Here is a 14153-nt window from a genome sequence, read left to right on the forward strand (position 1 = left end):
GACAAACAGAAGTCCGACAAAGACATTTTGACACGCGGATAATTTTCCACTTGCTAAAGAAAAAACAGATCTTGATTAGATTCGAACCATTGACTTTTGTCTTCATAGGCAGCTGCGTTAGCTCTTCCCCACATTAATTCGCGCATGGTGGGGAAGAGATAACGCAGCTGCCTGACTTTTGATTGAAAAAAAATGATTCAAATGATTTTGCTAAACTAGTTAGCCCGAAAAAAGTCCGTATTCCGGATTGATAACGCTGGCTAATCGCAATCAAAAAATGTATATTTATTAATTTGAAGAGTTGTTATTCAAAAAATTAAACAAAATCTGCAAAAATCATTCAACTTATTTAGCTCCAACAATGAAGCTTTAGAAATGGCTTTCAGGAACCTAGAAGAAGGCTGAACATTCAAAAAGAGTTCGTGCTGCGGGAACTAAACCAACAAAAATAAACAGACAGAGACTTAAGTAACACAAGAGTTGCTCGCGCCAACTCTAATTTAACGCTGTTTAACTAACTATTCAACTCCCTAAAACTGTTTCAATTTTCTGAACGTAATTTCTTGTTCACTTGCATCCTACCTAGAGACAAAGCTGCACTTGACTTCACTAGCAAAAAAAAACGGCAAAAAGACTGATAACAGAAAACGAGAGGCTGCTTTTTAAAATCACGGCATTGTTACCTCACCCCACCTAGAACACGACCAAATAGTAGATCTATCAAGTGGAAAAAAAAGTAGAAATACACCTCGAATTGGCAAAAACTCGACTACGTGTAGCGTTCGAATCTGCGACCTACTGCAACCAATATCCACTCAGCCACGCAAGCTTAACAACCTACAAACCCTAATCACGAAGAAAGCAGCTACATATGCTAATAAATTGCCAATACAATTGAGCAAAAGTGACACCAAAGACAAATCGACACAATTTTGCAAGTAATTATTTGGAATATAACAAACTGAAGGCATCCACAGTAACTTTGCATGTTAAAAATCGCAAAGCATAAAACCACCTCATGTATAAATTATGCATTTCAAATAATTGCGATATATTGAGTTAGAAAATTACTGAAATCGAGTTTTCATCATTGTTATGTTGTTATGCATCAACTGTGTTAACTTATTACTATTCGGATGTCAAATCATATGCTTTAAAAAAGCTGTAAAGGTGCCCCAAAAGTGGCACTTAGGTTGGAAAAAAGAAGGTTCGTACTATTACACTGGCTTCGCAAGTGTAATAAGTTTGATACAAGTCAAAGCTGCGGTTCGCAAAGACTAGTGAGAACACGACAAAAAGCAGCTCTATAAAATGCAAAAAAAAAATTAGAAATAAGCCACAAATTGTTAAAATTAGTCACACTCAATAAATCCAAAAAAATGGCCACAAAAAGCAGAGAACAGTTGCTATGAAATTTCCAATGCTGCAGATCGTGTTTATAGCAAAAGTTCCGCCAAATAAGTGAGCACTTTTATTTGCGACATCGGTTGGGAAAAAAAGGTTCGTACTAACACACTACAATATCAAGTTTGCTAGTATAATCAGAGATTGGCAGGACACAGTGACCAAGTCAATATCCCGCCCTTGGGCACAATCGCATGCAAAAAAGTTAAACAGACCGAGCGGAGCTTCGCACCACTTGCGATATAATACAAACATAAAAAATCATAAGCAGTCGGAAAAAAGTGAAAAATGTTGAAAAAAAACTAGATGAACCAAAATTTTCGGATGTCTCGATAACATATGGAAATGGAGGAACTTGTTTGATACTTTCTAAATTTGTTATATTGATTCGGTATGGATTGGTTAAATTCAAAAAATAGGACAGCCCAAAATCTTAGCTGTTTCTCTTACTCTAAAATTGGGATATTGGGAGTTTTCCAAGGACTTAAAATTTCTCTTGCAAAAAATCAAGGAGTCACCGCTTCTTTAGAAAAATTCTCGCAACCAGTTCTTTCTAATGACCTTTTCATAATTACCCCTTCATCTTAGATTTGATAGGGTAGTTTTTAAGAAAAGTCTTGGTCAAAAAGTTTCTTAAAACGGCCAAAAGTTAAAAAATTTCACTTTCCGAAATCCAGACCTCTTTCTGCCAAACGTATATAAAGGCAGTTTCAGCAGAGAACATTATCAAAACCAGGCTTCTCAATTGACCAATTAACCTGCGAATCGGTTCAGTAGTTTTCGAGAAAAGCCAAACTAAGAGTAAACAAAATTTGACTGTTTTGAATACAATAGCTTTTTCTAACAAAAATTGGTCGTAGTCATTTATAAAATAGGCTTTGGATGACCTGTTGTTTCAATTTAAGCATTGATACCAGATTTGACAGGATAAAGGTCGATGAAGTCTCCGATTTGGGCGAGTAGTTTCTGAGAAGAAAAAATCAAAATTATGGGTCAAGTCCTTCCCAAGACATCTGCGAAGGCTGAAGACAGAGGGGTAGAGTAAAAATAGACCACGGAAGTATGATGTCACAGAGGGGAGTAGGCGGTCTTTTCGTTGATACCTCTTTTTGAAAATCGCGGGAACACTTTTTCCACGGCGTATCAAAAAACGCAATCCCCTACACTTTCATAATAACTATTTTTATCAAGTAGAAATTCTGGGAAAAGATGCCAAGTAGATCATTTCAATTTTAAAATAGCAACGGGACAAAACTTACGTAGCGGAAATAAAGCCGATAATCTTGTTTTAGCAGACACGAGTTGAGCCGAAAAAAAATGATTTTAAAAAACTTTTAAAAAGTTCAAGTCCTCCCTTTAACTACAATGAACAACACTTGCAACTACCATGAAAACTGATTACAGCACAAAAAAATCCATGATGAGGCAACTAAGCCGACAAAACTTGAGCAGATAAACAATCCGACAAATCAATTTTAACCGGAAAAAAAATTTCAATTGCATAAATACTGAAAAAAAACACAAGGTCCGATGGGGGTTCGCATCACTGATCTCAGGTTGCAAAGGCGACGGCGTTACCTCTAGGCCAAGTCCGAAGGAACCTGGAGGTGTTCAGATTCAATAATAAAGCAATTTGAAAATTTGTTTACGGGAAAAAAGTCTCGTTGCCGATTGCAAGACTTGCTTTCGCAAAAGTAAAGCAAATGGAAAAATTCTTCTCAATGCGCGGTGGTAGCGTTTAGGAGCCCTTTTCGAAGAGACATCGCATTAAAAAATGATCAAATTGATGTGATCTAGTTTTGTTGTAGGTAGCGGTGGTTGAGCGTGGTAAGGGGTTCTGACTGACCTGCAGGTACTTCTGGGACACTTGGAAGAAGTTGAGAGTGTGGTAGATGGACTTGATCTTCCTCACTTTCATGAACCAAACTGGCAACTGTCCAGCCGCACTCTCCAGTACTCTGGCCCGGTGGCTGAGGGTCTGGTCCAGCACTACCTGCAGATCAGCAATGCGTGCCTCCACTCCCTGCAACATCTCCCTCCTCTCCCCAGTCTGCTCTGGACAGGGGTAAAGGGTGGCCCGGAACCCCTCGCATATCTTCTTCACCCGATTTCCCAGCTGTTCTCCTTGGAAGAACACGATGAACACACACTTGCGCAGAGAGTCGCCCTACACACAAAGCCACCCAGTATAATTCACATTACACCAAATAAGATTTAAAAGAAAAGAAAAACAGCAAATCAAAGCCAATGGTGATGAATAAGTATGAATTGGAAAAGGAGCACACATGTTTGTGGTCGAGAAAGTAAGTGTATGTTGCATGGGGGTGCGGGTGGATGGGGGTGAGTATGAGAAGAAGAGAGGAAGAGAGGAGCACTGACTGTGGATGGGTCGATGAGTGCCTCCTCGATGTCAGCATGTTTGAGGAACACATTGCCCCTGCACACTCTCCACAGCACCCGCTCAAAAGCACCCAGCAGCTCACGCTTGATCACACCTGCTACGACCCTAGAGAACAGACAAAACACACAGAGATACATAAACAACACTATAGGCAGCAGTAGACATGAACAGACAACACGCCACCAAATCAGGTTAATTTAAGAACAATTTTTACTTTTCGAAATCCGGTGGAAAAATATATAAATCACGTCAAAGTTCTTCCAAATTCAAGAATAATTTCCACACTTTTTTCATAAGACTAGTCCAATTAGACAATCTGTGTCAATAGGAACTTTCTTTATTCCGCCGAGAAATCTATGCGTTGAAACCCACTTTCTTGTCTAAAAGCCATTCATGGATTTAGCGCCATTTGCACTTTCGTTATTGAAAAGCGTAATTCGCTTCCCTTTTACCAAACGAATAGAAAGAATCATTGGAGTGAGCGTGCATAAATTTTAGGACTTTTTTCCGAAAAAAAAAACAACACTAAAAAGCCACCCGACCTATATTGATGTCTTCACTTCTTTCATGGACACTCAAACAGAAAACAAGAGATAAAAACAAAACACATTCCAATAGCATCATATTGAAAGAGTTAAACACATCCCATAATCAGGCTAGGAGCCAAACACCTTTTGCATTACTTCAGTCAAATCAAACTCAGTTAGAAAACATGCGTTCAAGTTAAAATAATAATTCACAGATTAAGCTACCACCTAGAAGCTAGGCGAACTTAAATGTGACTCCTCTGCATAACGCAAATTATCAATGACATGTGTCGTGTTTTTGTAGCTAAGCTAAGCGATGACTAAGCACTAATTGACACATGAATGATAAACGCATGTTCGGTGCAATCGTCCCAGCTAGTGCGAAGCGCTGAATAATTAACGTTGAACTGGCGGATCTATACAGCGGGAAATATAGTATGTTCAGGATTCTAGTCTAGACTAGTGTTTGTTTTTAGCTCAGCTCGCAGGTTGGTTCGTTATCTTACCCCAGTTTGGTGGCCCCTGGGTCATCGGAGGGACCACCCACTTGATAATCAGTCTCAGACCCTGCAGGGGGCCCGAACTGACCTCCGCCCTGAAACAACACGCATGCTTGAAGCACACACACGACTACTAAACTCTCCTCACCCCAATTTCAGTGTGCCTGCGCCCCCACTCTGTTGCATGGCGGCCGCGTTCTCCTGGTCCAGCAGTGCCTCGGCCTCCTCATCATGTCTGCCCCCGTGCTGGGCGGGAGAAGAGAACCTATGGGAGTCTGCCTAAAGCGATCACTGCCAGCTACTCGACTAAACTAACAAGCGGCACAAGCTAAAATGGCACCGGACGCCAAGGCAGCTGCTGGATGAGAAAGGTGTTAAAAATAGAAACACTTGAGATAAAATGGGACTGAATTGAAATTAAAGGGGACTCAACCGAACATACACATAAAATACTAATAGACAGCTTAGCTTTTCGAGGACATATTTGAGACAAGGGACATGATATTATACTGTCGCTTTGAGTAGAATGGGTCTAAGGGCTGTCTAATGGCTACCTCCTGGAAGAAGGTGCTGGTCCTGAGTAGCACTTGCTTCAACTCAGTCAGTTCCAGGAAGTTCTTCTGTAGCTGCTCCTGGTTGGACAACAGCTCACGCAACTCATTCTCTAGCTTCTCCAACTGGTTCTAAAACACAACATCCACATTCTACTACAAAAGAATCAAACCTTATTTTGGGTAAAGTAGTTGTTGTTGTTGCCCTTCTGAGATCTATTCGTCGCTCGTTGTTGGGTCCAGGGTTGTGGGGAGTTTCAGGAATATTGCTGTCTTCTTCGGTTGCTTCCAGAGATCGGCTGGGGTTAAGTTCGTAGGATTTGCGATGCAGTCGAACAGGTGTATAGTTGTGTGGCTTGTTTGCTGGCAGTCCGGGCAAAGTTCGCCTACTGTCGGGTCAATTCTGTTCATGTATGAGTTCAGGAACTTTGAGTAGCCGGATCTGAGCTGTGCCAGTGTTCTTCTTGTTGTTCTTGGTAATTCGGTTTCTTCTTTGGCAATTTTTGGTGGATTGTGTCCGAGGACTGCTGGGTATTCGTAGGTTTGTAAGGCGTCGCGTACCTCATTTGTAAGGCGTCGCCTACTCGTGGTGGATTCGTCTCCAACTGGAGCAAATGGTGCCAACCCTGCCGCAACAGCGACAGACTTCCCAGAAAGGGACCCTATTCGTCTGGGTAAAGTAGTCTCCTCTACCCTCAGATGCCATAACGTACATTGCACTACTTAATTGTGTGGAATCCCCTAACCAACTGAGATCTTCTTATTCAATGACCACGCCTCAAGAGCTCCAAACAAATGCATTTTCCAAGCAAAAAAAATAGTCAGCATTTAATTACTAAAATTTCATGTCAATTTTACTGTTCAAAAAAAGTATGCCATTAATCAAAAATTATCCAAAGTTTCCGAGACCCCAACCCCTACATGAGAAGCGAATAGAGGGATGCTATGTATGGTATGAGTGAGTGGGGGTGTTGGTGGGTCAGGTCAACTCACGTCCAGTTCATTCATCTCCCTCGCCTGTGGGACTTGTTTGTTGTCAGGCACACTGTTGGCCACTTTAATGTGCTGCTCCTTCTTCACCTCCTTCTCCACAAACCGCAGCTTCCTCTCCATCTCTTCACACCTGCGCACCTCATTCACAAACTTCCTCTGGAACGCATTCACCTCTGGATTCATCTGAACATAACACACAACGGCGCACAGTCATAATCACGCACATACACACACACACACACGCGAAAAAAAAACATTAGACGTAAAAGATTTTGTTAACTACTCCCAAAACCGCTCTCCATTGCCAGAGGGGAGATTGGTGATACGGTACCAAATTAACATACACTGGTACCATTGGGGAAATAAAAAACAAGATCCGATTTATACGTACAGGTACAGTTTCTCAAATGTTAGTCAATTTCTATGATTGAAACAGTCAACTGTGTACATCAACACATTTCAACCTGAACCATAATTCCGTAACAAACCCCCCTCTAGCGCAAAAATTAACAACTGTACAACTATGAGTAAATGTTGACTAAACGGTAGGGCAATCTGAATTGACAATTACTCACATCTCTGAACTGGACCAGTCCACTCTCGCCCACCTCCCCCACACAGTTGTAGGCGGCCTCACTCTGCAGAAAGAGCTGATACAGGGCAACTTCTTCACACCGAAACAAAGACATCTCTACTCTCTTCTATTACACACACACACAGCAAGCAGACAGTCCACTTTAGCTGAATTGAACAGGAAAAAAAGAAGGAGCTATATCGATCTGAAATCTTACAGTTAAATACTATTAAACTGCACGTCTAAGGAAGCAATGAAGTGAATAATGTATGTAAAGGCAGCAGCTTGGACTGTTAGTCAAAAAATATCCAATGGAAAAGACGTAACGTGCAAGAAAAAGACAGAATTTACATCAAATCCACACAAGCCTATATATTCATAGCAGCTTATGGTTCATTACTACTGACCAATTCTAGCATTTACCAAAGTCTAAATGGCAGCGGATATAATTTCCTGGGCTGTATGTTCATCTCAAATAGAAATGTTAAGAGTGGTATGTGTTGTCTCAGTTAATTGCACAAACTCATATTTGATTTCGTTTCGTCCTCGGTTCGATTGAACTGTTTGACAAAATCAACAATTTTATCGTTTGAAAGGCATTAAATTTCTCTTGGTACTACTATGATAGACAGGTACCGCATGTATTTCGCGAGTAATAATTCGAAAACTAAACTGTACAAATAATTCATTTTAAACATCTCAACTGAAATAAGTTATAAAATTTTCAGATTAAAAACTGTAATTATTATATTGTTTATATCAAGAATAGCTCTAGGTGTATTATTCCGGGGCCCAGTCTATCATAGTAGTACATATCTCGGGGACCGATCGTTTAGCAGACCAATCTTTTAGCACAAAAAATGAAACATGAGTTTTTTAGCAGACCAACGTAACACAGTGATGGATGATAGATTGAAAGACTCAAAAAGACGCTCAAGTCTGGGGCCAAATTTCCCCAATTAAGACAATTATCTCAGGATTTGTCAACAAAACCATCAACTTCAAAATCACAACAGTCTAAATTAGCGGCGAAACAAAGATTGCCGCTCACAATAAAATTCGGGTTGAATTGAAGCGCAGCGGTCGCTAATCGCCAATGCCGCGTTTGAAGTTAATTATCTGACTTTACAATTGTTCTGAGTCTGCTAAAAGATTGGTCAGCTAAAAAACCATCTGCTTGAGATATACTTGATGTTTTTCAAGTGGATGAAAACAAAGGGAAAATTGTAAACGTTTCTTCGTTTTCATGGTCAGTTAAAATTTTGGTGCGTGCTCAATGATCCCAAAATGAAAAATATGTCCCTTAGGTCCCAAAAAAGGCAGTCGCTTAATTCCTAAATCTTTTGAATTGGTCAAAGGTTAATTCAGCTGATTCTCGGTTTGAAGTCGCCAGAGCGCGCTACGCCTCTTTGAGGCGATAACCGGCTCTAAATTTCGTATAGAGTCCTACCTGCTGTTGGCAAGCTCGCAACACGTTGGTGCGACTGCGGCGGTCACTCTAGCGGCGGTCACTCTAGCTCGAAGCCTAATTGTTGTGATAAACTTATTAAATAGTTTAAGATAGAAGGTATCATGAGTGGCAGAGGACGAAACAGAACTGGTTCCACCTCTACGAGACTTCGAGCGAAATGTGGATCATGCGAAATTGCAGTACAGGCAGCTGGTTTGCAGTGCGAGGACTGTGACTGCTGGTTTCACCCAGAATGCGTAAACGTCTCTGATGGGCAATATCAGCTTCTACAGACCTTGACGACTACCTGCTGGTACTGTTCTCCTTGCTTCAAACAACGTCAAGACCGGTCGGTTATTGTTTCTCTATCTGCCACTGTAAATAAACTAGCCGAAAAACTCGAAAACCTTGATACCACCCTCAAATCAGTCGATGCTGCGCCGAAACAGGCCACTGGACAAGAGGTGGACTCATCTGAAAAAACATATCACAGTGATGACTCCTATAAACATCGTGTGAAAATAGTGGGTATCCAAGAGAGCGAGAAGAAATTCACAGATGCTAGACAGTTTGACGACAAGACATCTATCGAGAATATTCTGGGAAAACTAGAAATCAAAAACGCGAACGTAGCAGACTGTTTCCGCGCTGGCAAATACGATAAAACTCGTAACAGGCCACTTATAGTCTCGTTCAGCTCGATCTGGGACGCGCGACTCATCAGGTCGAAAGCAATTGAAAGAAAACTCTACCAAAGTGACTCCATTCTTATTTTGAATGAGCTGTCTCCTGCAGATCGTGCTGTAGAAAAACAGCTCCTAGCCAAACGACATGAGGTTATTCAGACGGGTGTTGACAAATCTAGAATAAAAATCCGAAACTTGAAACTATATATTGATGGTATCGAAACGAAATGTGACAAGAACTGACTAAACAACTTGACACTCTACTTGCAAAATGCCCGTAGCCTGTTGACACTCAGTAGACGCCTTTCTTTCATAAAAGAAGTAAATCTGTTTAACCCGGACATTGTCTGTGTCACAGAAACTTGGCTAGACAAAGATCCAACAAGTATGATTTTCATGGAAACGGATTACAATATTGCCTCTTACTCCATCAGAGAAACTGGCGAACACGGTGGTACTCTTATCTTATGCAAGTCTACCTGTGACTATATTACTCTTCCGACAAATGTCGATTTTATTTCAGTCATTCTGATACCCAGTTCGAGTATAGCGGTCATGTGCGTTTACAACCCTCCAACTAACAGTCATTATCGAGTTAATTGTGATGTTCTTATGAATCAAATTGAATCCATCGTAAATTCACGACTACAAGGTTTTAAAATAATCATTTGTGGTGATTTTAACATGCCTGATGCCAACTGGGATACATTGACAGCAACAACCACAGATTCTTCCTCAGTAATTGACCATATTCTTGATATTGGACTAGAACAAATTGTTCACTTCCCTACTCACATTAGTGGAAATATTCTGGACCTTGTCTTTACAAACCTCTCTTATTCAGAAGTTTCGAGTCATCCTGTTAACTTTTCTGATCATACAGGTGTTGTGGTAAACTTTATTACGACAAGTGAAACAACCTGTAATAAAACCAACTCAGTTACCAACAAACGTCTACAAACCAATGTTTATGCTGATGTCTCACATGCGTTATCCACTTCTTTGTTTTCGGTAGAGCTTGATGTAACAAACCCGGGCTATCGGAATCACTGGCTTGATTACTTTTACAACATCATTGATGTGAACAGCTCTTTTATCAGAAGAAAGCGCGCCAGCTTACCGTATTTTTATTCCTCGCATTCAGTTCATCTTCTCAACAAATTACGTACTGCAGAAAGACGACTGTCAAAGCAGTGGTCCAAGTTTACCTATGGTACAGTAAAGCGTCTTAAGCAACAGTCGGCAGCTTCAATTGAAACTGACACTATTATATTCACTGAAAGCTTCACGTCCACAAACTCTAGTACAAACGACTGCTACAGACTGTTGAAAACTATAAATCAATCAATCAACCTACCAAAAATGATGAAGTTCGGAGAAAATGTGTTTAACGACAGCTACAGTATTGCTTGTGCGTTCAACCGTCATTTTGGTGACGTTTTTAATAAAGTCACTGGAACTTTCAGTGATTTTTCGGAATCAACACTCAACCGTGTCTCTATTCACTTCGATGACGTGAAGACCGCTCTGGAAAATTCATCACTCGGCACAGGTTTTGATAATGTACCCGGTGCTTTCTTACGGAACTCTGCCAGTGAAATAACTTTTCATGTACAGAAGCTTTTTGATAGTATTATCATTAGTGGCGAATACCCCTCACAGTGGAAAAACTCTTATATTACTCCAATATTCAAATCAGGTGACAAATGTGACATAAAATGCTATAGACCTATCAGTATTCTTTCTAAACTATCTTTGGTTTTCGAGCGGGTTCTTTATAACAAACTCTATCCTTTCGTGGCTGAACGTCTATCGCGATATCAATTCGGTTTCATAAGAAAAAGATCCTGCCAGGTACAACTTTTACTCTATTTGCATGATATTGTCAAAGCACTTGATACCAATGATCAAGTTTTCGCCGTATATCTGGATTTCTCTAAAGCGTTTGACAAAGTACCGCATCACATCCTTTTACAGAAACTACGTAATTTTGGCATCGGTGGGGAACTTTTACTTCTTTTGGCATCTTACCTCACAGATCGAAAGCAATGCGTAAAAATAGACGGCCGTTATTCCTTTTTTATCGATGTTCTAAGCGGGGTACCACAAGGATCGATTATTGGTCCCCTCTTGTTCATAATTTTTATCAACGATTTACCAGATAGTTGTTTTACGTCTTGTATGTATCTGTTCGCGGACGACAGCAAAAGCAGATCCTCTAGCATAGAAGATCTACAGCGGGACCTCGATCGATGCGTTGAGTGGGCAAATTCAAACGGTATGACCTTCAATACTGATAAAACCGTTTTAATTCACTTTGCTAACAAACATATTTTACCAAGCCCGTATCATCTAACACTGGGCGAGAATATCATTTCTGACAGCTGTGATGTGAAAGACTTGGGTGTGAAAATATCGAAAAACTTAAACTGGAGATCCCATATTAGTTGGAAAATCAAGACATGCTATAGCATATTCTTCTCTATCAAACGAACGATTCCATTTGCTACTCCAATATCAACTAAAACTCGACTGGTTAAAGCTTATATTCTGTCCTCCTTGTGTTACTGCTCTCCGATATGGTATCCTAGTCAAACAGAGTTGAGAAGCATGGATGTTCTGGTGTCTCGTGTCTCAAAATGGGTCACAACTGGCACTTACAGAGAAAGACTAACAAAGTGTAAACTGATGCCCATTGATGTGTACCTGGAGTACCTGGACCTTATTTTCTTCAATGCTCTCTTAGCTGGAAAACAGGATGTTTTGATATGGAACTATGTTACTCTTAGATATGACATGAGGTACAACTTACGTAGTTCAGAAAAACCGGTTTTCCTGGTTTCGAGCAGTCGACGAGCGTGCTATGGCCAGTGGTTTTTCAACAGGGTTGTAAAGAGCTCGAACAAACTCCATTCCAACAGCGATATCAGCCTATTTGACACACCAAGTATTTTCAAGGCTAAGTTAAAAGACTATTTTTTAGAAAAAAAAAAAAACACTGACTGATTTTTAACTTTTTATTTTTAACTTCACCCAGATTGTTTTTAAACAATTAAAGTCTTATACTACTACTACTACTACTAGTACAGCTTGAATTTATGCTGCTTGAACGGCAAAAAATCAATCCAAAATTTCGTTGGCTCAAGATAAGCTAAATTTTTGGACTTATGCGACCGATTTTTTTAAAATTATTTTGAGTCCTATGAATATTGGGACCTATGGAAACTCATAAAACTTTCCGTACTAAATATGCTCAGATATTCGAATATCAAAGTCAAAACATAGCCAACCAACAGTTGGAAAAGAACGTCAAAGAATGCAAAGAAACAGAACGAAAAACTAGCCTGTTTTTTGAAAAACTGACCTGTTTTTTTAAGGAAAAAGAAAGAAAACATGACCAGTTTTTTCTTAATTTTCAAATTTCAAAAGAAAAAAATAGATGGCCTTAAGTTTCGAAATAGAAAAAATGACTTGAAAGCTATGAACGCAAATAAACAAAAAAAATTAATGATTTGTTTGTTGATTAAATTCTCAACTTTCGAAATTCAAGGAAAAAATAGATAGCCTTAAAGCCCTTGAGCACAAAGAGCAAGAGAAGGGAACAATTTAGCCTTAGAGAACAATTTATGAGTGACACCTTTCTGCTTATATTGACTCAATATCAAAAAACTGGAAATTTTCATTCCGCTGGAAATCTGAAAAATAAATTCCAATTTCGAAACAAAAAAAAACGATCACCTTTTTTATGACCTTTACACCTGTTTTGTTATAAGTTGGAGTTTGCCTTCCTTTAAACAAAGGAAATGAACTTAGCTGAAAAAAATCAAAAGCCAAACATTGAATATCTCTGTTGAAGAAATCGTCGGCTAAAAATCGAGAAACTTCTTCCGGCAATTCTTAATGTCATCAATTACGTAAAACATAAGAAAAATGCATTGGATGTATTGAAAGTTACCGTGAAAAAGCTCGGTAGATAACATTCGCCTGCAAGTACATATCGACTGAAAATGAAGCTAAGTTCTAAAACGACTGGCCAGCGTCTAAACATAGCTCTACATGCTTTTCACCGTCTCTGCCAAAGCCAGTTCTTTGGGATACGGGTAATCAGAATGACAACCTGACTAGTATACAAAACAGTTATCGGGTCTACTGGCCAGCGTCTAAACACAGCTCTACATGTTTTTCACCGTCTCTGCCAAAGCCAGCTCTTTGGGATACGGGTAATCAGAAGGACACCCTGACTAGTATACAAAACAGCTGAATCCAAGTCATTGAGAGAAGTATAATGTCATTGAGAGAAGTATAAAAAACACTATGTAACATTCGTCTACTGCAGTCACACATGAGGCTTAAGAAAAACAGGCCCTATAACCATTGGCTCAAGAGTCAGGGACACTATCTCTTGTGTTTTTGTACCTCAAATCAGTCGGAGCCAATTTGGTTCGCTTGTGACATGAGACTACGACCCGTTACAGCTTAAAGGCTACTACTAAAATATCCCCCCACTCTAGAATTAGAAACGTCCCCATACTTAGGTCTCTAGATACCCAAAATACATGAACGCCGTTAAAAACCGGGTCGGAACAATCCGTTAAGTTACTTTTTATTAGACAGTGGAACTTTGATCCATTTCAGATGGATCAACCTAAAACTCGCCTTACCTCAACATAACAATTATAAAACACACTCTAGAAATTTTAATGGCGTTCATGTATTTTGGGTATCTAGAGACCTAAGTATGGGGACGTTTCTAATTCTAGAGTGGGGGGGATATTTTAGTAGTAGCCTTTAAGCTGTAACGGGTCGTAGTCTCATGTCACAAGCGAACCGAATTGGCTCCGACTGATTTGAGGTACAAAAACACAAGAGATAGTGTCCCTGACTCTTAAGCCAATGGTTATAGGGCCTATTTTTCTTAAGCCTCATGTGTGACTGCAGTGGACGAATGTTACATAGTGTTTTTATGCAGTAGACGAATGTTACTGCAGTAGACGAATGTTACATAGTGTTTTTACGAATGTTACAGTGGGAACGTAACCTGTGGATGAGCTTTATCGTGGTAGAAAA

At 39.9% G+C, this 14153-nt stretch overlaps 1 protein-coding gene across 6 annotated transcripts in view; it reads right to left on the reverse strand.

The window, feature by feature from the left end:
* LOC134845590 (V-type proton ATPase 116 kDa subunit a1-like) overlaps nt 1-7380 on the reverse strand; it is a 32720-nt gene extending 25340 nt beyond the window's left edge. For 4 of the 6 annotated variants that reach the window (XM_063862556.1, XM_063862554.1, XM_063862553.1 and 1 more), the window contains exons 1-6: nt 6952-7376; nt 6377-6559; nt 5387-5515; nt 4981-5111; nt 3784-3910; nt 3251-3571 (exon numbers count right to left, since the gene is read on the reverse strand). In XM_063862556.1, coding sequence (XP_063718626.1) covers nt 3251-3571; nt 3784-3910; nt 4981-5111; nt 5387-5515; nt 6377-6559; nt 6952-7065 — 1005 coding nt within the window. In that variant the 5' untranslated portion in view covers nt 7066-7376. Of the gene's footprint in view, nt 1-3250; nt 3572-3783; nt 3911-4838; nt 4928-4980; nt 5112-5386; nt 5516-6376; nt 6560-6951 lie in introns of all 6 variants that reach the window. The other 2 variants (XM_063862551.1, XM_063862552.1) reach the window with 2 other exon arrangements.
* Nucleotides 7381-14153: the final 6773 nt, after the last annotated feature.

Source organism: Symsagittifera roscoffensis, chromosome 5 (genome assembly GCF_963678635.1).
Source record: "Symsagittifera roscoffensis chromosome 5, txSymRosc1.1, whole genome shotgun sequence".
Lineage (NCBI taxonomy): Eukaryota > Metazoa > Xenacoelomorpha > Acoela > Convolutidae > Symsagittifera > Symsagittifera roscoffensis.